At 42.1% G+C, this 24,020-nt stretch overlaps 1 protein-coding gene across 3 annotated transcripts in view; it reads right to left on the reverse strand.

Annotated features, from left to right (window-relative positions):
* Positions 1-734: 734 nt before the first annotated feature.
* The window catches only part of LOC109908714 (partitioning defective 3 homolog), a 536,862-nt gene continuing 513,576 nt past the window's right edge, over positions 735-24,020 (reverse strand). For 2 of the 3 annotated variants that reach the window (XM_031796385.1, XM_031796384.1), the window contains 3 exons: positions 22,259-22,379; positions 10,842-10,972; positions 735-1,899 (listed from right to left, as the gene is read on the reverse strand). In XM_031796385.1, the coding sequence (XP_031652245.1) occupies positions 1,437-1,899; positions 10,842-10,972; positions 22,259-22,379 (715 nt within the window). In that variant the 3' untranslated portion in view covers positions 735-1,436. The remainder of the gene's footprint in view (positions 1,900-10,841; positions 10,973-22,258; positions 22,380-24,020) is intronic. The other variant, XM_031796386.1, reaches the window with a different exon arrangement.

Consider the following 24,020-nt stretch of genomic DNA (forward strand, 5'->3'; position numbering starts at 1 on the left):
GAGTGAGAGAGAGAGAGAGAGAGAGAGAGAGAGAGAGAGAGAGAGAGAGAGAGAGAAAGGAAGAGAGAGAGAGAGATAGAGTGTGTGAGAGAGAGTGAGAGAGAGAGGAAGAGAGAGAGAGAGAGAGAGAGAGAGAGAGAGAGAGAGAGAGAGAGAAAGGAAGAGAGGGAGAGAGATAGAGTGTGTGAGAGAGAGTGAGAGAGAGAGGAAGAGAGAGAGAGAGTGAGAGAGAGAGAGAACAAGAGAGAACAAGAGAGAGAGATAGTGTGTGAGAGAGAGTGAGAGAGAGAGGAAGAGAGAGAGATTGAGAGAGAGAGTGAGAGAGTGAGAGAGAGAGAAAGGAAGAGAGAGAGAGAGAGAGAGAGAGAGAGAGAGAGAGAGAGAGAGAGAGAGAGAGAGAGAGAGAGAGCATGCGAGTTTAAATAAGAAGGGTGTCATAGACCAGGGGGAATTTTCCTCTGTAGCGTAACTGGGAACTGTAGGGTTGTCTTACCCCAGAATTCGGACATGCTGGTTAACCCAGGAGCTCTTTATGTCAGCACATGCTGACCACAGCATATAGAACCCTACAGAAACACACCCAAACACAATCTAGGTCCTACACAAACACTTGGGAGTATACACTTGTGTCAGAAGTTGCTCGTGATGTGTGGGTGAAAATACTGTGGGGTGCTGATTGACAGAATGTTTTGTAGATACAATGCAGGATGATGAAGGTGTCCAAATACACAAGCCACAGGAAGGGTGAGGACTAGACTCTTAAAGGCCCAGTGCAGCCAAATACGTGATTTGGTAGAGCATACAACCTCACACAGCGAAGTGGTCAACCACACAATCTCACACACTATTTTGAAATAATGCAGTGAAATTGTGAAAATGATGATAATGCCCTTTTAGTGTAAGAACTGTTTGAAAAGACCGTCTGCTTTGGAGGGATGGAGTTTTGGCCTGCCTGGTGACATCGCCATAACAGCTAGTTTTCTGCTTCCCTCTCCCTTCTCAGACCACTCCCTATCAAAATTCTTGTTTAAGAAATGGCTCTCTACTAAGAAGTTATTTTAGTTTCTTTTTGACCATTTTAATTTTAAACAATCACAGTAACGTACTTTATTGTTACCCATAAATGATTTGATATTGAGATAAAAACGGCTGCATTCGACCTTTAAGGCAGAACAGTCTTCCCACAAGGCACTTAAAGTGGGAAGATCACGATGGCAGACACAGACCAGACAACTGGTGATTGGGGTGAATAGAATCCTAAATGTAAAGTTTGTTATAAAAACACCAACATAGAAATACAATTAATTAAACCTCTGTGTTGAAACCATTCAAAGAGATCTAGCGGACTTTAAGAAGATCCAGACTCTCTTATATTATTGCTGGTGATAATCATCAACCCCTCCATCCTCCAGTTCCTCTTATCCCTCCTTTGCCCATCAGGAGTAAAATGGATGTCCTTTCTCTGAGCCCTGCAGCCTGTTGAGCCTGGCCAGCTGAGATGGAGAGGGGGGCACATCCTGGCGGTACGGGCCCTTGGGTGTGGCTGTGACAGGGATCGGGGCCTGGGTCAGGACTGGATCCTGGGGAAGGGTTGGAGTCGGGGCTGGGTGAATGTCATCGTAGCCGGTGTTGGTGACAGGGACCCCCTCCTGTGGCGGCGGTAGCCTCATCTTGGCCTCAGACTGCTCCCTGCGTCTCTGCTCCTGCCTCAGCAGCTCCTGGGTCTCCAGCAGGACGCGGGCGTTGAAGCCACTGGCCCCGCTGTGCAGGTAGCCGTTCCTGGAGCCCTGGTAGCTGGAGTAGCGGGGGTTCTCCTTGGCCGTCTGGAAGACCTCGCCCGGCGGGAAGGCTTTGTCACACGACTCCTGGGACACTGTGCTGGGGGTCTTACGAGGTTGCCTGGAGGACACAAGAACAACATAGTTTCATGAGCTACTTTTATTTTCAATATTTGCAACATGGTTGTATAGGATTCTTTTTTGTAGTTTCGTAATTCACCAGAAACACAAAAGGAGAAATTAGGCAATAATGAGATGGAGATCTGCCAAGGTCTTCTTTCTGTATCTATGATGACATTGAATCAGGATACATGAAGACACAAAGACAGGATACATGAAGACAAAAGACAGGATACATGAAGACATAAAGACAGGATACATGAATACATAAAGACAGGATACATGAAGACATAAAGACAGGATACATGAAGACATAAAGACAGGATACATGAAGACAAAGACAGGATACATGAAGACAAAAAGACAGGATACATGAATACATAAAGACAGGATACATGAAGACAAAGACAGGATACACAAAGGTATAAAGACAGGATACATGAAGACAAAGACAGGATACATGAAGAGGCATGAAGACAGGATAGATGAAGAGGCATGAAGACAGGATACATGAAGACAAAGACAGGATACATGAAGAGGCATGAAGACAGGATACATGAAGAGGCATGAAGACAGGATACATGAAGACAAAGACAGGATACATGAAGACAAAGACAGGATACATGAAGAGGCATGAAGACAGGATACATGAAGAGGCATGAAGACAGGATACATGAAGAGGCATGAAGACAGGATACATGAAGAGGCATGAAGACAGGATACATGAAGACAAAGACAGGATACATGAAGAGGCATGAAGACAGGATACATGAAGACAAAGACAGGATACATGAAGAGGCATGAAGACAGGATACATGAAGAGGCATGAAGACAGGATACATGAAGACAAAGACAGGATACATGAAGACAAAGACAGGATACATGAAGAGGCATGAAGACAGGATACATGAAGAGGCATGAAGACAGGATACATGAAGAGGCATGAAGACAGGATACATGAAGAGGCATGAAGACAGGATACATGAAGACAAAGACAGGATACATGAAGACAAAGACAGGATACATGAAGAGGCATGAAGACAGGATACATGAAGACAAAGACAGGATACATGAAGAGGCATGAAGACAGGATACATGAAGACAAAGACAGGATACATGAAGACAAAGACAGGATACACAAAGGTATAAAGGCAGGATACATGAAGACATAAAGACATTAAGACAGGATACATGAAGACATAAAGACATTAAGACAGGATACATGAAGACATAAAGACATGAAGACAGGATACATGAAGACATAAAGACATGAAGACAGGATACATGAAGACATAAAGACATGAAGACAGGATACATGAAGACATAAAGACAGGATACATGAAGACAAAGACATGAAGACAGGATACATGAAGACATAAAGACATGAAGACAGGATATATGAAGACATAAAGACAGGATACATGAAGACATAAAGACATGAAGACAGGATACATGAAGACATAAAGACATGAAGACAGGATACATGAAGACATAAAGACAGGATACATGAAGACAAAGACATGAAGACATGAAGACAGGATACATGAAGACATAAAGACAGGATACATGAAGACATAAAGACATAAAGACAGGATACATGAAGACAAAGACAGGATACATGAAGACATAAAGACATGAAGACAGGATACATGAAGACATAAATACAGGATACATGAAGACATAAATACAGGATACATGAAGACATAAATACAGGATACATGAAGACATAAAGACAGGATACATGAAGACATAAATACATGAAGACAGGATACATGAAGACATAAATACATGAAGACAGGATACATGAAGACATAAAGACAAAAAGACAGGATACATGAAGAGGCATGAAGACAGGATACATGAAGAGGCATGAAGACAGGATACATGAAGACAAAGACAGGATACATGAAGACAAAGACAGGATACATGAAGAGGCATGAAGACAGGATACATGAAGACAAAGACAGGATACATGAAGAGGCATGAAGACAGGATACATGAAGACAAAGACAGGATACATGAAGACAAAGACAGGATACACAAAGGTATAAAGGCAGGATACATGAAGACATAAAGACATTAAGACAGGATACATGAAGACATAAAGACATGAAGACAGGATACATGAAGACATAAAGACATGAAGACAGGATACATGAAGACATAAAGACATGAAGACAGGATACATGAAGACATAAAGACAGGATACATGAAGACAAAGACATGAAGACAGGATACATGAAGACATAAAGACATGAAGACAGGATACATGAAGACATAAAGACAGGATACATGAAGACATAAAGACATGAAGACAGGATACATGAAGACATAAAGACATGAAGACAGGATACATGAAGACATAAAGACAGGATACATGAAGACAAAGACATGAAGACATGAAGACAGGATACATGAAGACATAAAGACAGGATACATGAAGACATAAAGACATAAAGACAGGATACATGAAGACAAAGACAGGATACATGAAGACATAAAGACATGAAGACAGGATACATGAAGACATAAATACAGGATACATGAAGACATAAATACAGGATACATGAAGACATAAATACAGGATACATGAAGACATAAAGACAGGATACATGAAGACATAAATACATGAAGACAGGATACATGAAGACATAAATACATGAAGACAGGATACATGAAGACATAAAGACAAAAAGACAGGATACATGAAGACATAAATACAGGATACATGAAGACATAAATACAGGATACATGAAGACATAAATACAGGATACATGAAGACATAAAGACAGGATACATGAAGACATAAATACAGGATACATGAAGACATAAATACAGGATACATGAAGACATAAATACAGGATACATGAAGACATAAAGACATGAAGACAGGATACATGAAGACATAAATACAGGATACATGAAGACATAAAGACATAAATACAGGATACATGAAGACATAAAGACATAAATACAGGATACATGAAGACATAAATACAGAATACATGAAGACATAAATACAGGATACATGAAGACATAAAGACATGAAGACAGGATACATGAAGACAAATACAGGATACATGAAGACATAAAGACATAAATACAGGATACATGAAGACATAAAGACATAAATACAGGATACATGAAGACATAAATACAGAATACATGAAGACAGGATACTTAAAGACATGAAGACAAAGATGGGATACATAAAGAAACATACAGAGAGTGATGGCGAACAAATGGAGGGTTGTTAACAACAGCGGCACTATTATTTCCACAGATGTAAACACACAAAACTGTAGCTTTCACACATTGATCTCCTTTTAGAGATGGGCACATTTACCACAGACACAGTAATGGCTGCCCTCTCTGCTGCATGATCTGCCTCTGTCCAGCCGTCTGCTAGCCTATGACTGACTTGACGCATGCAACCCCCCCACATGGGCGGGCACGCACGTACGCACGCGCACGCACACGCACACACACACACACACACACACACACACACACACACACACACACATACACACCCTTAAATTGTGTCTAAAAGCCATCATTGGGAGATGTGTCCTCTTTGGCTAACGTGTGTGTGCCTGGCCACCTTCTCAATTATTACAATCCATTAAGGAAGCAATGTGATGTGAGATGGAAGATGTGTGACAGTGGCGGCATCCCAAATGGCACCCTATTCCCTATATAGTGCACTACATTTGACCAGTGCCCATAGGGAATAGGGTGCCATTTGGGATACAGATATGTCTTTCTTTACTGTACGTTTGGGTGCAAAGAGAGAGAAAGATCCCATTCACACCTCACTGACCTCACACAGTTTAAAAGGGTTTCGAGTTCACATCACACAGAACAGAACAGGGCTGGAGCAGGGAGCTGGAGCAGAGAGCTGGGGGTCAAGGCATGACATGCTTTCAGACTAGTGACAGGAAGCTCACAGTCCTGACTGCCTGCTTCCCAAATGGCACCCGATTCCCTACATAGTGCACTGCCTTTGACCAGGGCTCATAGTGCTCTGTAGGGAATAGGGTGTGATTTAAGACTGAGCCCATGGATGCCTGGCCTGTTCCTTATCTCTAGAACTGTATGGTAGTGAGGTGAGAGTGAGGTCTACCGTACCTGCAAGCTGCTATTAAAAACTGTACGAAGCAGTCAGCCCTATTTTAGCCTGCCAGCCGTGGACAAAATCCCCCTATTGAAGGCCAGCGAAGCCAGAGTTTTTGCACTCTCCAACTGTAGCTCAAAAGGGGATCCATGACACACACAGCCATGTGTGACTGTTTGCTGTGGTTAGTAAAATAAAACGGCTAATAAGATATTTATCTGGATAGGGGATGTGAAAATGGAACATTTGCATGGAGCTGGTCTGGTCTGCCATTGATATGACCTGAGTTCCACATGGAGCTGTTTTAAATCAAACGTCCATATGATACCACATAATGCAGCCACATAGACTTGGGGCATCTGCATTCGCTTTGGACAAGGACAACAGCAGAAAAATAAGATAGAGAATTATTACTATCCCTCGCCTCTATCCCTCCCCATTCACCTGTCCTTCTCGTGGTCTGATTTTAACGGTGTATCTCCTTGTAAATGAGCCACTGCGAATGGTGGCCTCTGTGCTCTCTTCTGGCTGAGGAGAGGGGATGAGCTGAAACACATGGCAGTACTCAGACACTGTGGATCTTTGTGTGTGTGTGTGTGTGTGTGTGTGTGTGTGTGTGTGTGTGTGTGTGTGTGTGTGTGTGTGTGTGTGTGTGTGTGTGTGTGTGTGTGTGTGTGTGCACGCGCGCGCGAATCAAAGCCAAGGCAGATGTGGGGACACACTGTAGAGAGAGTCTTACCACATGCTCAGCCTCTGAGAATGAGAGAGGAAAAGAGAGCGAGAACTCTGAATCTGGCCTCCACAACAGCCACAGCTCATGTGGGAGGTGTTCGTTCAGAACCGTGTGACGCTTCATATAGAACTTAGTGACTTGAAGTTCCAACATGGTTTTTAGTGCTGATGACGTAGATGGAGGGTTGATATGGGGCAACATACAATCAAGAGGAAAGAATCTGTATGGGAAATAGTTAGTGTTGAACCCTGTATCTCCTACTCTTCTCCAAGAATGGGAATTAAAAGCATTCTTTACTTACAGTGGTGAGGGGAGGGTTATTGAAAGCAAAATAAATGTCATCATGAAATACGTTGGTTAAATTTAGAAGGACAATATTTAACAAACATAGTCAGGAAGTTGGCTTCAAGAGGAATCTGTGGCTGGCTGCTGTGTCTGTGTGTTTTTGCAACTGCAGCTGGTAGAGATCAGGGTTGATCAAAATGGAAACACACACTCACACACACAGGCATGTACACACACATAGAGGCATGTACACATACACATTCACACAGTTATGTACACACACACACGCAGGCACGTACACACACACACACGCACGTACACACACACGCAGGCACGTACACACACGCAGGCACGTACACACACACACGCAGGCACGTACACACACACACACGCACGTACACACACACGCAGGCACGTACACACACACGCAGGCACGTACACACACACACACACACACACACACAAACACACACACTAACAGTGAGGGAATGAGAAAAACACAGAAAAACATGTACCTTGTCCATGCAATGCCAAAGGCCCATGGGTATACAAACAAATGATATAAACACTTGGAACAATGTTTTACTTGTCTTTCAGGAAACTAAGTTGTTTGTTTACATGAGGAATGTGAGTGTGCGTGTGCGTGTGTGTGTCTGGCAGCTACAGACTGGCCACTGAACTAAGCTTATCCTGCCTGCTACTTACGCCAGCTAAGCACCCTTCTGACTGGCAATCAGCCCCCGTCTCTCCTCCCTCACCCTGTCTGGCCTAGCTAACCCTGTTCCAATAACAAGAGTTCATTAGAGAAATGTCCGACCCTCCGATCCTCACATCCCAGACCACCACTAAGCCTATCAGTAATCAGATAGCATGGATTCTCAGGAGGGTTTTTGGGAAGACTGGGTTTTAGGGAACGGCCTCTTGGTTGTATGGATGACTGCCCTCACTTCCCGTTTTAAAGTCTTTACACAGGGAAGAGGAGAGGGGATTTTGGGTATTATGGGTCCTGAGTAAGACTTGAGTTCCTAATGAGGATCTGTGTGTGTCCTGGTGTGTGCTCTGACTTTCCTATTTCGGGTCAAAGGGCATGCTACACTGAGCTGACCCTGGCTGAAAGAGGCTATGAGATTATAGGAGGAATGCTTGTCAAAGGACATGGTCCGATGATCTTCCTCAGGAGATGAGGACTTTCCCTAGGGAAACCATGTTAAACGCAGGCATGGGGAAAGCAGTAGTCACATTCAACATCGATGATCTTCCTCTGGAGATGAGGACTTTCCCTAGGGAAACCATGTTAAACGCAGGCATGGGGAAAGCAGTAGTCACATTCAACATCGATGATCTTCCTCAGGAGATGAGGACTTTCCCTAGGGAAACCATGTTAAACGCAGGCATGGGGAAAGCAGTAGTCACATTAAACACAATTTCTCTGTGTTGTAAAATAACTTTTGATAGAAATATATGGATTGGTCAATGTTGGTATGGGGAAAAGTGATAGCAAACGAATCCTACCGCGGCCACCAAAAGCCAACTAACACTTTTGTTTAAAACAACTAGGAAGGAAATGTATGGATTGGTCAACATGCCATTGCACATATTGATCGGTGCATTTGTGTGCGGACCACAAAATCAATAACTATAGAGAGGGACAAGTTTTAATCAATCTAAGATTGACCGCCTAAGACCGCCATCTAAGAGCGTAGCAGAGTGTTTAAATGAGTGTTGTTTGTGCAGACCCCTGCTTCCTTCTACTGGGTCTAGAACTCAATGCCTCTGGAGACGAACAGAACCCTTTTTTTCTGGCCAATGAAATCAGAATTCCTGAATGACAGACCACACATATAAGAGTCTGTCATTGTTGAAACTGAGCCGTGTAGCAATTGTCTAAAGAACACAATTAGATTCAGTGAAAGCTAAAGAAATCATCTTTCACTTATTACATTCTCCATGTCTCAAAAAGATTCCATGATACAACCGCTAACTTTGGCTTATTGCCTTCAGCACAGTGAGGCGTGAGGGAAAAATAAAACAGCCGATGAATATGGGAATAAATAACTCAAAATAGCAGTCAGTCCATCTGTATCGGCAGTTGCCTTCAGTTAAGATGAGCTTTTTTTCTTTAAGTATGTACAAGCTTAAGATGACGAGGAAGCGTTCCACCACACCAGCGTCCCTCCGTCCATTGGCTGTTAGATTTGCATTGACTGAGAGTGATTAGAGAAGTGCGTGCGAGCGCGTGTGCGATTAAAGAGGGTAGGAAGCTTTATATTAAAGTCGTCACAGAGAGACAGCTGGGAAGGCAAACTCTGATATTAAAGTGGGTCCGAGGGCTCCAGATCATCTCTGATACTATAAGCTTTATTGACGTTTCTGACAAATGCAAAATAAATGAGAAAGAGATAAGTAATGCAGCTACTGCTCTGAATGCTGTGAAAGAGAAAGGCGGAAGTTGCTAAGATAAATGTCTCTAAAAAACACTATTTTTTAGGCACTGAGGGTGGTAGAGCATTTCGATCTCCATGTGATAAACTTGTTTCCCTCTGGTCAACACTAAAGAGAAAGCATTATGTGGGATTGTATTAAATGATTGCATTCCAAGAGTTTGCCCAAAATCATTTAACATTCTAGAGATAACTTCAGAACAGTGTGGATTTAAAATGTTTGACTTTGTTTGACTTTGACGGTACGAGACATAGACATAGACGATTTGAGAAGAGAAGAAATAAAGAAGAGGGAGAGAGAGAGAGAGAGGGAGAGAGAGAGATGGGAAGAGAGAGAGAGATGGGGAGAGAGGGAGAGGGAGAGAGAGAGAGGGGGAGAGAGAGAGATGGGAAGAGAGAGAGAGATGGGAAGAGAGAGAGAGATGGGGAGAGAGGGAGAGGGAGAGAGAGAGATGGGGAGAGAAAGAGAGATGGGGAGAGAGGGAGAGATGGGGAGAGAGGGAGAGGGAGAGAGAGAGAGAGAGAGAGAGAGATGGGGAGAGAGAGAGAGATGGGGAGAGAGGGAGAGGGAGAGAGAGAGAGAGAGAGAGAGATGGGGAGAGAGAGAGATGGGGAGAGAGGGAGAGGGAGAGAGAGAGAGATGGGGAGAGAGGGAGAGGGAGAGAGAGAGAGAGAGATGGGGAGAGAGAGAGAGAGATGGGGAGAGAGGGAGGAGGGAGAGAGAGAGAGAGAGAGATGGGGGGAGAGAGAGAGAGAGATGGAGATAGATGGGAGAGAGGGAGAGAGAGAGAGAGATGGGGAGAGTAGGAGAGGGAGAGATAGAGAGAGAGATGGAGTGGGAGAGAGGGAGAGAGATGGAGAGAGAGAGAGATGGGAGGGAGAGAGAAAGAGAGAGAGATGGAGAGAAAGAGAGAGAGAGATGAGAGAAAGAGAGAGAGAGAGAGAGAGATGGAGAGAAAGAGAGAGAGATGGAGAAAGAGAGAGAGAGATGGAGAGAAAGAGAGATAGAGAGAAGAGAGAGAGATGGAGAGAAAGAGAGAGATGGAGAGAAAGAGAGAGAGATGGAGAGAACGAGATGGAGAGAAAGAGAGAGAGAGAGAGAGAGATGGAGAGAAAGAGAGAGAGAGATGGAGAGAAAGAGAGAGAGAGAGATGGAAAGAAAGAGAGAGAGAGAGATGGAAAGAAAGAGAGAGAGAGAGAGAGAGAGAGAGAGAGAGAGAGAGAGAGAGATGGAAAGAAAGAAAGAGAGAGAGAGATGGGGAGAGACAGAGAGAGAGAGAGAGAGAGAGAGAGAGAGAGAGAGAGAGAGGGAGAAATGGAAAGAAAGAGAGAGAGAGAGATGGAAAGAAAGAGATGGTGTATCTTACCGTGGCAGGGAACTGTACTGTCTTTGGGCCTGTGTAAATGAGTCTCGTCTCTTGTCTTGTCTCGGTCTCTGCACCTGTGACTCCACAGAAACAGATTGGTGTCCGGTCAGGGTATAGGTCTCCGAGTTAGCCTGAAACACACATCCCGGTTACACACAGTACATGTACACTTTACACACACACACATACAATATATTTACAGCACATTTACACAATGATTTTGGATACTCTGACATTATACACAAACCCTTAATAAAGCCCTGTAGAAAAGACACTGCGTACTTCTATTATCAAGACCAGAAGTTGATGGAAGGTAGGTTTCTCAAGAGCAAGAGTTTATTTGTTGGAGGATGTTGGTGGATGGTAGTAGGTGTTAATGAAGCAAGCCCCTCTGACCCTGGCGGAGGCTCATACTGTCTAGCCCCACACATCCTTGACCCGGAGTGGAGAGCCATAATGGCGCCACCATTACCTGTTGCCATTGTTGGCATGCTTTAGCTGGTAGTTGTTGACCTTGACTACCACTGCCTGATCCAAACGAGGAAGTGGCTCTGTGGCTTTGTTGTGTGAAGTCATCAGAATGGTTGGTATGGTATAATCATCACACGCACTCGCAGGCTCACAACGCAAGACACATCACTAATGAGCTAGCTGATTAAAAACATGACAACCTAATTAGCAGTAGAGGCATGTACATGCTTGTACCTTTGGAGGATGTGTCAGAAGAACCGTTGACTTGAGTATTTAAAAAAAAACATATTTATTTATTTATCTATGAAAGGCTTTGAGGGATATGCGGCTGAAGGGGATATTGCTGTCAGTATGGGTACTGTATCATCAAGAGAACCTCTTTAAAATGTCTAATGTCTCCTGCAGATTTTCACATTGACAGCTGCAATAACAACCTAATAGGCCAATTACAGAAATCGCGCCAACCTCTCCCGAAGCCCTTGGAAGTAAAAAATAATTATGCTATTACATTTTAGTGTACGCTCGTATCCAGAGCGACTTCATACTTTTTTTTGTACTGGTCCCCTGTGGGAATCGAACCCACAACCCTGGCGCTTGCCATGCTCTACCAATTGAGCTACACAGGACCTATTACACGTGTGTCAAATGAATTGACCTTAATGTTTCAGGTTTCCCTGAAATAACACATCTCGCTCCACTCAAAAATGCTTGAAAACATAAACTGATATCAGATTAGGCGTAAGGGAAACATGAAATGAGTTTATTGGGCCTAAAAGCGGAGGGTGAGAAAAAATGTTGGCACGACGAAATAACTTTTTATGTCATTTCAATGGGGGATGGAGGATGGGATTCAGCCCAGGGCTTGACATTTCCTGTATTCAGGTTTCATATTGTAGGGAGCTGAGGTCTAACCGTAGAAGAGAATGGCTTTGTCTCAAATGTCACCCTATTCCATATATAGTGCACTACGTTTGACATCAGCCCATAGGGCTCTGGTAAAAAGTAGTGCACTATGTAGGGAATAGGGTGCCATGTTAGGGAAGAAGGCAAGAGGAATGGCTGGGAGACAAAATCAGTCAGAGTAATACCATTAGCAAGGAAGGAGAATCTGATTATTCACTGTTCTGCGGGAATACAATGCCATATAAAATATTACATTTGCCAAAATCAAATCAAAAGATGTCCATGTTCATTTTTGATTTAATAACAGGGAAAAGGGATGTCAATACTTTATGTTTTTCCCTCCACGTTGCATGTAGCCTAGCCTGTCAAGTCCATGGAGGAAAAATATACCACCTGTTAAAATACAAGAACATTCAGCGAGAGAGAGAGAGAGAGAGAGAGAGAGAGAGAGAGAGAGAGAGAGAGAGAGAGAGAGAGAGAGAGAGAGAGAGAGAGTGATTGAGACATAATTATGAAAATGATGTGCAGCTATCAAAAATAAAGAAGCATGAAAACAGATGGAAAGGGAGGGAGAGCCTTGGACCTCCGACCTCACAGAAACGCAGTCTACTAGTGATCATAGACTCACCCATCCCCATCTAGACTATCAGAGGAGGGTGAGGAGAGGGGCTCCTTCCCCACCACTGTCTTTATCCCAAACAGCACCCTACTCCCTACCTTTTTTCAAAAGTTGTGCATTATATATAGGGAATAAGGTGTCATTTGGGACTCACATACTGCTTACCCCATAGCATAGACAATGACTTCAAGAGCTCCGCTCAACTCCACCTTACACAAACAGCCATATGGAACACATTTCCCTGCAAATGTACTTGACTGGTGCACATAAAGACAGAGGGCGTATCCCAAATGGCATCCTATTCCCTATACAGTGCACTACTTTTGATCAGGGCCCACAGGGCTAGATAGTATGAAAAGAGAAGGCAAGGCTAAGACTGGGCCGGGATGGATAAAACCTACAGTTGGATAATGGATAATGACGCCACTCCCCCTTTAAATTGTTTCACACAGATCCAATTCCTGTCAATTTATTAACAGCGGGGCTAGTCCATTTGCGGTGAGGAGGGGTGTGCCGCCCCCAGGCTACAGCTCCGTTCGCAGAGCGCTCCGTGTGGTCCACCACTTCCTCTACTCAGCCCAGAGAACTCCGAGAATGGACACAAATGGGAAGTGGCTTTCTTTATCGCCACATCTCAGACTTTAAGCACCTCAATACATCTCAGACTAAGTATCTCCTCCGTATAGGAAGTACATCAAAAACAGACCCGCCTGGTTATTAGGACCATGTGCACGCATCCTCCTGAGACGTTTAAAAGGCATTTAAGAGCTGGTACATCTCTAAAGAATTAGATATAGAATTATATGCGCTCATTCTGTAGGTCTACATTTTACTGCTCTTGGCAGTAGTCCACTGTATGTACTGGAGAATAGGGGTGAAAATGTTATTACATAGGGAGTAATGGACATGCATAATCCAATGTTCCCCTTGAGTTCCCTCTCTTCAAGACACTCTCTCTCTCTCTCTGCACTATATCTCATCTCAGAACAGAAACACAATTTTGTATCTAAGTAACCACGGCAGTATGATAAAGACAAGGGCCCTGAATTGCAGTGTCTGTCCGTGTTATCTGTGAGTAGCCATTATCACACAACCAACCACACAACAGAAAGTGAATCCCTATACTGCTCCCTGTGGCTGTGCTTGGGTTAATGCAACTTTGTAGCTGATCGCAATGGCACAGAACACAGTACAGAGTTGTATTATGACTAGAAACCGTCTTTTCCCTTTGCCCCTGGCCTCGACCAAGTCAAGTGACTGCACTTACAAAGAGCTTACGCTTCACATGATTTCACGATAACCAGTTCAACACACATACGCTGTTTCTCCCTCCCGCATGGGCAAGGAATGTCCTGGATCCCCCTTGATTGTACTGCTTCTATGGTGGCTGAGTTTGTAGCCTTGTATGTTACGGGCGGATTCATTGTAATCCAAAGGAATTCACATAAATAAGAGTTTTAATAGGATCCGGTGGTGTTTTTCATCCAGTACCAGTATAGTGGTGGAACACTCTCCTGTTCTGTGTGTTCATGCTGAACACGCTTCTCCCGAGGCTCAAATGGCACCCTGTTCCCTCGGGCCCATAGGGCTCTATTCAAAAATAGCGCGCAATATAGGGAATAGGGCGCCTTTTGGGACACAACCCATTTATCCCACCCAACAACAAAGATAACATGTTATTGCTTAAGAACAGAGAGGCAGCCCTCGTGGAACATTCATGCGGTTTATTATGATGAACATCTGGAAATCCCCTCAGAAGGAATCTGCACCTTAGGCCTACGATGTGGGAGGGAGAGAAAACAAGACGAGGGCTAATTGTGTGTATTGGCTCAGGTTGTGTGACAGCCAGGCATAGGCTGTACATTACCACCATTATTCTATTATAGAAGACTGGAGGAGTCAGAGTTCTGACCGGAACATTCTCGCTATAGAGTCTGAGGCAGGGTTCTGCAGGGAGAGAGAGAGAGAGAGAGAGAGAGAGAGAGAGAGCAGACCCACCTCAGTTCACTTTAAGAGAGCTGGGGCTAAACCCTCGCCGGTAACACAACATTAAAAACACTGTCTTTCTGTTTGTCTTCCTCTCTGGCTGTCTGTCTCTATCTGTATCTATCGCTCTCTCTCCCTCTCTATATACAGTGTACATCTGTCTCTCTCTCCCTCTCCATATACAGTGTATATCTATCTCTCTCCCTCTCTATATTCAGTGTACATCTATCTCTTTCTCCCTCTCTATATACAGTGTATATCTATCTCTCTCACCCTCTCCATATACAGTGTATATCTATCTCTCTCTATATACAGTGTATATCTATCTCTCTCTCCCTCTCTATATACAGTGTACATCTATCTCTCTCTCCCTCTCCATATACAGTGTATATCTATCTCTCTCACCCTCTCCATATACAGTGTATATCTATCTCTCTCTATATACAGTGTATATCTATCTCTCTCTCCCTCTCTATATACAGTGTATATATCTCTCTCTCTCCCTCTCTATATACAGTGTATATCTCTCTCTCTATATATGCAGTGTATATCTATCTCTCTCTCCCTCTCTATATACAGTGTACATCTATCTCTCTCCCTCCCTATATACAGTGTATATCTATCTCTCTCTCCCTCTCTATATTCAGTGTATATCTATCTCTCTCTCCCTCTCTATATTCAGTGTATATCTATCTCTCTCTCCCTCTCTATATACAGTGTATATCTATCTCTCTCTATATTCAGTGTATATCTATCTCTCTCCCTCTCTATATACAGTGTAAATCTCTCTCTCTCCCTCTCTATATTCAGTGTATATCTATCTCTCTCTCCCTCTCTATATACAGTGTATATCTATCTCTCTCTATATTCAGTGTATATCTATCTCTCTCCCTCTCTATATACAGTGTAAATCTCTCTCTCACCCTCTCCATATACAGTGTATATCTATCTCTCTCTATATACAGTGTATATCTATCTCTCTCTCCCTCTCTATATACAGTGTACATCTATCTCTCTCTCCCTCTCCATATACAGTGTATATCTATCTCTCTCACCCTCTCCATATACAGTGTATATCTATCTCTCTCTATATACAGTGTATATCTATCTCTCTCTCCCTCTCTATATACAGTGTATATATCTCTCTCTCTCCCTCTCTATATACAGTGTATATCTCTCTCTCTATATATGCAGTGTATATCTATCTCTCTCTCCCTCTCTATATACAGTGTACATCTATCTCTCTCCCTCCCTATATACAGTGTATATCTATCTCTCTCTCCCTCTCTATATTCAGTGTATATCTATCTCTCTCTCCCTCTCTATATTCAGTGTATATCTATCTCTCTCTCCCTCTCTATATACAGTGTATATCTATCTCTCTCTATATTCAGTGTATATCTATCTCTCTCCCTCTCTATATACAGTGTAAATCTCTCTCTCTCCCTCTCTATATTCAGTGTATATCTATCTCTCTCTCCCTCTCTATATACAGTGTATATCTATCTCTCTCTATATTCAGTGTATATCTATCTCTCTCCCTCTCTATATACAGTGTAAATCTCTCTCTCTCCCTCTCTATATACAGTGTATATCTATCTCTCTCTATATTCAGTGTATATCTAGCTCTCTCTCCCTCTCTATATACAGTGTATATCTATCTCTCTCTATATTCAGTGTATATCTAGCTCTCTCTCCCTCTCTATATACAGTGTATATCTCTCTCTCTATATATTCAGTGTATATCTATCTCTCTCCCTCTCTATATACAGTGTATATCTATCTCTCTCTATATTCAGTGTATATCTATCTCTCTCTATATTCAGTGTATATCTATCTCTCTCTATATTCAGTGTATATCTATCTCTCTCCCTCTCTATATACAGTGTATATCTATCTCTCTCCCTCTCTATATACAGTGTATATCTATCTCTCTCTATATTCAGTGTATATCTAGCTCTCTCTCCCTCTCTATATACAGTGTATATCTCTCTCTCTATATATTCAGTGTATATCTATCTCTCTCCCTCTCTATATACAGTGTATATCTATCTCTCTCTATATTCAGTGTATATCTATCTCTCTCCCTCTCTATATACAGTGTATATCTATCTCTCTCTATATTCAGTGTATATCTATCTCTCTCCCTCTCTATATACAGTGTATATCTATCTCGCTCCCTCTCTATATTCAGTGTATATCTATCTCTCTCCCTCTCTATATACAGTGTATATCTATCTCTCTCTATATTCAGTGTATATCTATCTCTCTCCCTCTCTATATACAGTGTATATCTATCTCTCTCTATATTCAGTGTATATCTAGCTCTCTCTCCCTCTCTATATACAGTGTATATCTCTCTCTCTATATATTCAGTGTATATCTATCTCGCTCCCTCTCTATATACAGTGTATATCTATCTCTCTCTATATTCAGTGTATATCTATCTCTCTCTATATTCAGTGTATATCTATCTCTCTCTATATACAGTGTATATCTATCTCTCTCTATATTCAGTGTATATCTATCTCTCTCCCTCTCTATATACAGTGTATATCTATCTCTCTCTATATTCAGTGTATATCTATCTCTCTCCCTCTCTATATACAGTGTATATCTATCTCTCTCTATATTCAGTGTATATCTATCTCTCTCTATATTCAGTGTATATCTATCTCTCTCCCTCTCTATATACAGTGTATATCTATCTCTCTCTATATTCAGTGTATATCTATCTCTCTCTATATTCAGTGTATATCTATCTCTCTCCCTCTCTATATACAGTGTATATCTATCTCTCTCTATATTCAGTGTATATCTATCTCTCTCCCTCTCTATATACAGTGTATATCTATCTCTCTCTATATTCAGTGTATATCTATCTCTCTCCCTCTCTATATACAGTGTATATCTATCTCGCTCCCTCTCTATATTCAGTGTATATCTATCTCTCTCCCTCTCTATATACAGTGTATATCTATCTCTCTCTATATTCAGTGTATATCTATCTCTCTCCCTCTCTATATACAGTGTATATCTATCTCTCTCTATATTCAGTGTATATCTAGCTCTCTCTCCCTCTCTATATACAGTGTATATCTATCTCTCTCTATATTCAGTGTATATCTAGCTCTCTCTCCCTCTCTATATACAGTGTATATCTCTCTCTATATATTCAGTGTATATCTATCTCTCTCTATATTCAGTGTATATCTATCTCTCTCTATATTCAGTGTATATCTATCTCTCTCCCTCTCTATATACAGTGTATATCTATCTCTCTCCCTCTCTATATACAGTGTATATCTATCTCTCTCTATATTCAGTGTATATCTAGCTCTCTCTCCCTCTCTATATACAGTGTATATCTATCTCTCTCTATATTCAATGTATATCTATCTCTCTCTATATTCAGTGTATATCTATCTCTCTCCCTCTCTATATACAGTGTATATCTATCTCTCTCTATATTCAGTGTATATCTAGCTCTCTCTCCCTCTCTATATACAGTGTATATCTCTCTCTCTATATATTCAGTGTATATCTATCTCTCTCCCTCTCTATATACAGTGTATATCTATCTCGCTCCCTCTCTATATACAGTGTATATCTATCTCTCTCTATATTCAGTGTATATCTATCTCTCTCTATATTCAGTGTATATCTATCTCTCTCTATATACAGTGTATATCTATCTCTCTCTATATTCAGTGTATATCTATCTCTCTCCCTCTCTATATACAGTGTATATCTATCTCTCTCTATATTCAGTGTATATCTATCTCTCTCTATATTCAGTGTATATCTATCTCTCTCCCTCTCTATATACAGTGTATATCTATCTCTCTCTATATTCAGTGTATATCTATCTCTCTCTATATTCAGTGTATATCTATCTCTCTCCCTCTCTATATACAGTGTATATCTATCTCTCTCTATATTCAGTGTATATCTATCTCTCTCCCTCTCTATATACAGTGTATATCTATCTCTCTCTATATTCAGTGTATATCTATCTCTCTCCCTCTCTATATACAGTGTATATCTATCTCTCTCTATATTCAGTGTATATCTATCTCTCTCCCTCCCTATATACAGTGTATATCTATCTCGCTCCCTCTCTATATACAGTGTATATCTATCTCTCTCTGTCTTGCTAGTATGACTGGTATGGGAACATGCAAATCAGTGCCTGAAGCGACGATTGACTAGGGCTTATTTCAGTAAGCAACACAACCTCAAAACAAACAGTTACATTCACAAGTTAACTTAACACTCCAACAGTTTGTTTTACCAGGGCCAGGGGGTGAATGAGGACGCAAAGGTGATTTCTAGATGTTTATGTCTGAATCTGAGGCCTATCATTGATCAGGTCCTCATGTTGGTTTGGAGAGACAGAGAGAGCATTTTTTCCCCCTGACCACAACCCACACACAACTCTAAGTTACAACCAATTACGTCTACTACCATGTGTCTATGGTTACAACTGTTTACATGGAGTGTCAATATTTCAAAAGATTCTACACCATGCAGGCCATGCTGCATATTACACACGTCTAGTATGGATGTGGATACTTTTTTCTTTGTCATAAATAACTGATATTTGAACATCATTTCAACCTAGAGTTTCATGTCCTTCCTGTTTGTAGTTTTGTGTTGTTGCCAGATGACACGATTTCAATTGAATCCCTTAGCAAAGTTCAAATAACGTCTCTCCTACCGTCTCACTTAACCCGTTCTGTCAGTGTGATTCTACATTACTATGAAAACGACACATGAAAGAGTAACATGAATAAAGTAGGCCCCCATAACTCCTGGGACCGCCTATATCTTATTACAGAGGAACATTGGGAGACTTTCAACAGTGTAAACAATCAGGAACAATTAGGCTCTCCGTGGCCTCTTTTCCTTAGACGCCTCTGGCTACATCCCAAATGGAACCCTACTACCTATATAATGTCCTAATTTTACCAGAGCTCTGGTCAAAAGTAGTACATTATCTCTGGTCAAAAGTAGTACATTATCTCTGGTCAAAAGTAGTACATTATCTCTGGTCAAAAGTAGTACATTATCTCTGGTCAAAAGTAGCACATTATCTCTGGTCAAAAGTAGTACATTATCTCTGGTCAAAAGTAGTACATCATCTCTGGTCAAAAGTAGTACACTATATAGGGAATAAGGTGCCGTTTGGGATGTAGACTGAGTATCTGCGTAAATAGTCAAATGCTCTTTTGCTTCGCATACCAGTGAAGACAATGTGAAACGATTAAACAAAGCTACATGGCTTTGATTATTCAATAAGGCAAACACTGAGGCTAAGCTATGATTAATACAGACCGTTTGACTTATTTTTTAACACTAAAGATAAGCTATTATAAAGATATAGAGGCCGTTAGACCACTCTATAGACATTATGGCTAAACTATTGTAAAGATATGGTAAATAGAGTCTGTTTGACCACTCTATAGACATTATGGCTAAACTATTGTAAAGATATGGTAAATAGAGTCCGTTAGACCACTCTATGGGCATTATGGCTAAACTATTGTAAAGATATGGTAAATAGAGTCCGTTAGACCACTCTATGGGCATTATGGCTAAACTATTGTAAAGATATGGTAAATAGAGTCCGTTAGACCACTCTATGGGCATTATGGCTAAACTATTATAAAGATAGAGAGATAGAGACAATGGTCAACTTAAAGCGTTAGACAACGAGTGCAATGCATATATGGCCACTATGGTCATAGCATTGCTCTGTCTCAAATCAACTTTAAACACTAATTAGGGATGTTAAGACGGAAAATGTCTGGTGGGAAATGTTGCTCCTACGAGAAGAGAATGGAGGCCAAATATTTTAACCAGCGGGGTTCAATACACTGACCCATAATTGAGGAAATGGTTCTATTCCAAATGGTGATTAGCCTGTCATCTTTTCACAGGAAGTCGGAGCACAAGCCGCTATGTCTGTCTCAAACCATTACATCGCAAAGATACACAGCTATTTGACCTTTGACCTGGTGACTCACTTCCCACCATGCTGGATCTGACAGGGTATATTATTCTGTCCGCACCCCAAATAGCACCATATTCCTTCTAGAGGGCACTACTTTTGACCAGGGCCCATGGACCTCCATTTGGCCTCCATTTCTCCCATAGGGCTCTTGTCAAAAGTACTGCACTATAAGGAATAGGGTGCCACATGCACACTCTGTGTTGTTAGATCAAGATAAAAATGAACGACCTTTAACCACTGGATGTAAACCACTGACGGACAAAGGAAACATTGTAAGAGCTCTTATCATTGTAATCAGTGTGAGAGCTAAATGAAGAAACACATTCACATGTTGAAGAACATTTGTTTTGTCAATGGCAAGGATGGCAAACATGAATAACGGTTTCTCATTATGAATCGGCACAGCAATAAATTGAACTGACTGCATTTCAGTGACTGACATTGGAGAAATAGAAAGAGTTATTTTTTTCACACACAGCAGGAGAAGTAAAAGTGAAGCCATACACCTAAATAACCAAAGGAACGACATTGATTACATTTAGCCAATTAAAACCCAAACAAATCCCACTGCAGTATAAGATCAATCAAAGAGCGAAAAACAAGGAAAAACGTCCCTTTGAATCTAATTAAAAAAGTATTCTTAATTAACTCTGAAGAGATTGAAATGAAGGAATTTTAAGATCTCTCTCAATTTGTCTCAACATTCTTAATATTCACTGTCACTGTCAACTCATCTTATTTCGTTTCATCATCCTCCCAATGTAGAGTCTTTTTTTTTTAAAGTAATGAATATCTGAGAAAGATGGGAACTTTAATAATTAGTAATTACTTCCAGGTCTGAGGTCACAGCAGAGGATTATAGAAGTAAAGTCCTGTAAAAAGGCCTGTTACGAGACGCCTAAGTAGAATAAATGACTGAGGTTGTCCAGGATCAGTTTTCAAATTGTAGAGCATGAGCATGTCCTAGTGTCAACCTGGTTTACATCAGAGTAGGCAGACAGGCAGGTAGTCAGGTAGGTCGGTAAGCAGGCAGGCAGAGAAGAAGGGGTTGTGTTGGGTTAGGTGGGCTGGTAATTAGGGTTATTTTGGAGGTCCGTGCAGTGTTGGACTGGGGAGCTGGGTTAGGTTAGGCTGTTGGCTGGTTTGGGTTAGGTGGTTGAGGTTAGTGTGGAGGTCCGTGCAGTGTTGGACTGGGGAGTTGGGTTAGGTTAGGCTGTTGGCTGGTTTGGGTTAGGTGGTTGAGGTTAGTGTGGAGGTCCGTGCAGTGTTGGACTGGGGAGTTGGGTTAGGTTAGGCTGTTGGCTGGTTTGGGTTAGGTGGTTGAGGTTAGTGTGGAGGTCCGTGAAGCACTGAGCTGGGTTAGGTTTTGCTGGTGGTTGGGGTTGATGCGCTGGTCCATACTGCAGGTTGTTAGACACTCACCCAGGGCTGCTCGAAGCTGTATGTGCGCCGTCGGTCATCAGGGTCCTCCTCTCCTCTGGCCTGCTGGAACTCAACCCTCAGACGTCGTATCCGGTCATGGTTACTTGGCGCCAGTCGGTTGCTGCGGAACCAAAGAGGACACAGAGACTAAGAGGAGAAGGGGAATATAACACGGACCAGTAACAACATTATATCATGTTTTACAATGGTGTCACAAAGAGTCACACAGTGAACTGTACAGACATCATTATTACCCATATGTGGATCGGTGCAAGTGTACTGTATTGTTTTACAGGTTCAGCCATAGTAGTACGGCACCCCTGGAGCAAATTAGGGTTACGTGCCTTGCTCAAGGGCACATCAACAGATTTCTCATCGTGTCGGCTAGGGTATTCAAACCAGCGACCTTTCGGTTACTGGCCCAATTCATATAATTTCCAACCATTTTAGAATGAAACGTGTTGTCTAAATTGTGTTCCATACAGACCAAATTAACTAATATCTTGTCAAACCCCCCATCCATTCATACTGTACAGTACATTTGGCATTGAACCATTGTGAGTGATCCATGTTCCTTTTAGACTGGGAGAAGAGCCTATATTATTGGTCTTTATGGGGTAGTGTCGTCATTAAACAGTGCTGCTGTTGGAGACTTGTATGCATCCCTTTCATTACTGGCTTTCAGAGGCCTGCCAATAGGAACCAATACTCTCCCCTCCGTTGATCATCCTGTCAATAGGAACCAATACTATCCCCTCAGTTAATCAGCCTGTCAATAGGAACCAATAATGTCCCCTCCGTTGATCAGCCTGTCAATAGGAACTAATACTCTCCCCTCTGTTAAACAGCCTGCCAATAGGAACCAATACTCTCTACTCAGTTGATCAGCCTGTCAATAGGAACCAATACTCCCCCCTCTGTTAATCAGCCTGTCAATAGGAACCAATACTCTCCCCTCCGTTTATCAGCCTGTCAATAGGAACTAATACTCTCCCCTCAGTTGATCAGCCTGTCAATAGGAACCAATACTCTCCCCTCTGTTAATCAGCCTGCCAATAGGAACTAATACTCTCCCCTCAGTTGATCAGCCTGTCAATAGGAACTAATACTCTCCCCTCTGTTAATCAGCCTGTCAATAGGAACCAATAATCTCTACTCAGTTGATCAGCCTGTCAATAGGAACCAATACTCTCCCCTCCGTTGATCAGCCTGTCAATAGGAACCAATACTCTCCCCTCCGTTAATCAGCCTGCCAATAGGAACCAATACTCTCCCCTCCATTGATTAGCCTGCCAATAGGAACCAATACTCTCCCGTCCGTTAATCAGCCTGTCAATAGGAACCAATACTCTCTACTCAGTTGATCAGCCTGTCAATAGGAACCAATACTCCCCCCTCCGTTAATCAGCCTGTCAATAGGAACCAATACTCTCCCCTCCGTTAATCAGCCTGCCAATAGGAACCAATACTCTCCCCTCCGTTAATCAGCCTGCCAATAGGAACCAATACTCTCCCCTCCATTGATTAGCCTGCCAATAGGAACCAATACTCTCCCATCCGTTAATCAGCCTGTCAATAGGAACCAATACTCTCTACTCAGTTGATCAGAATGTCAATAGGAACCAATACTCCCCCCTCCGTTAATCAGCCTGTCAATAGGAACCAATACTCTCCCCTCCGTTAATCAGCCTGCCAATAGGTACCAATACTCTCCCATCTGTTAATCAGCCTGTCAATAGGAACCAACTCTCCCCTCCGTTAA

Source organism: Oncorhynchus kisutch, linkage group LG18 (genome assembly GCF_002021735.2).
Source record: "Oncorhynchus kisutch isolate 150728-3 linkage group LG18, Okis_V2, whole genome shotgun sequence".
In the NCBI taxonomy this organism is placed as follows: Eukaryota; Metazoa; Chordata; class Actinopteri; order Salmoniformes; family Salmonidae; genus Oncorhynchus; species Oncorhynchus kisutch.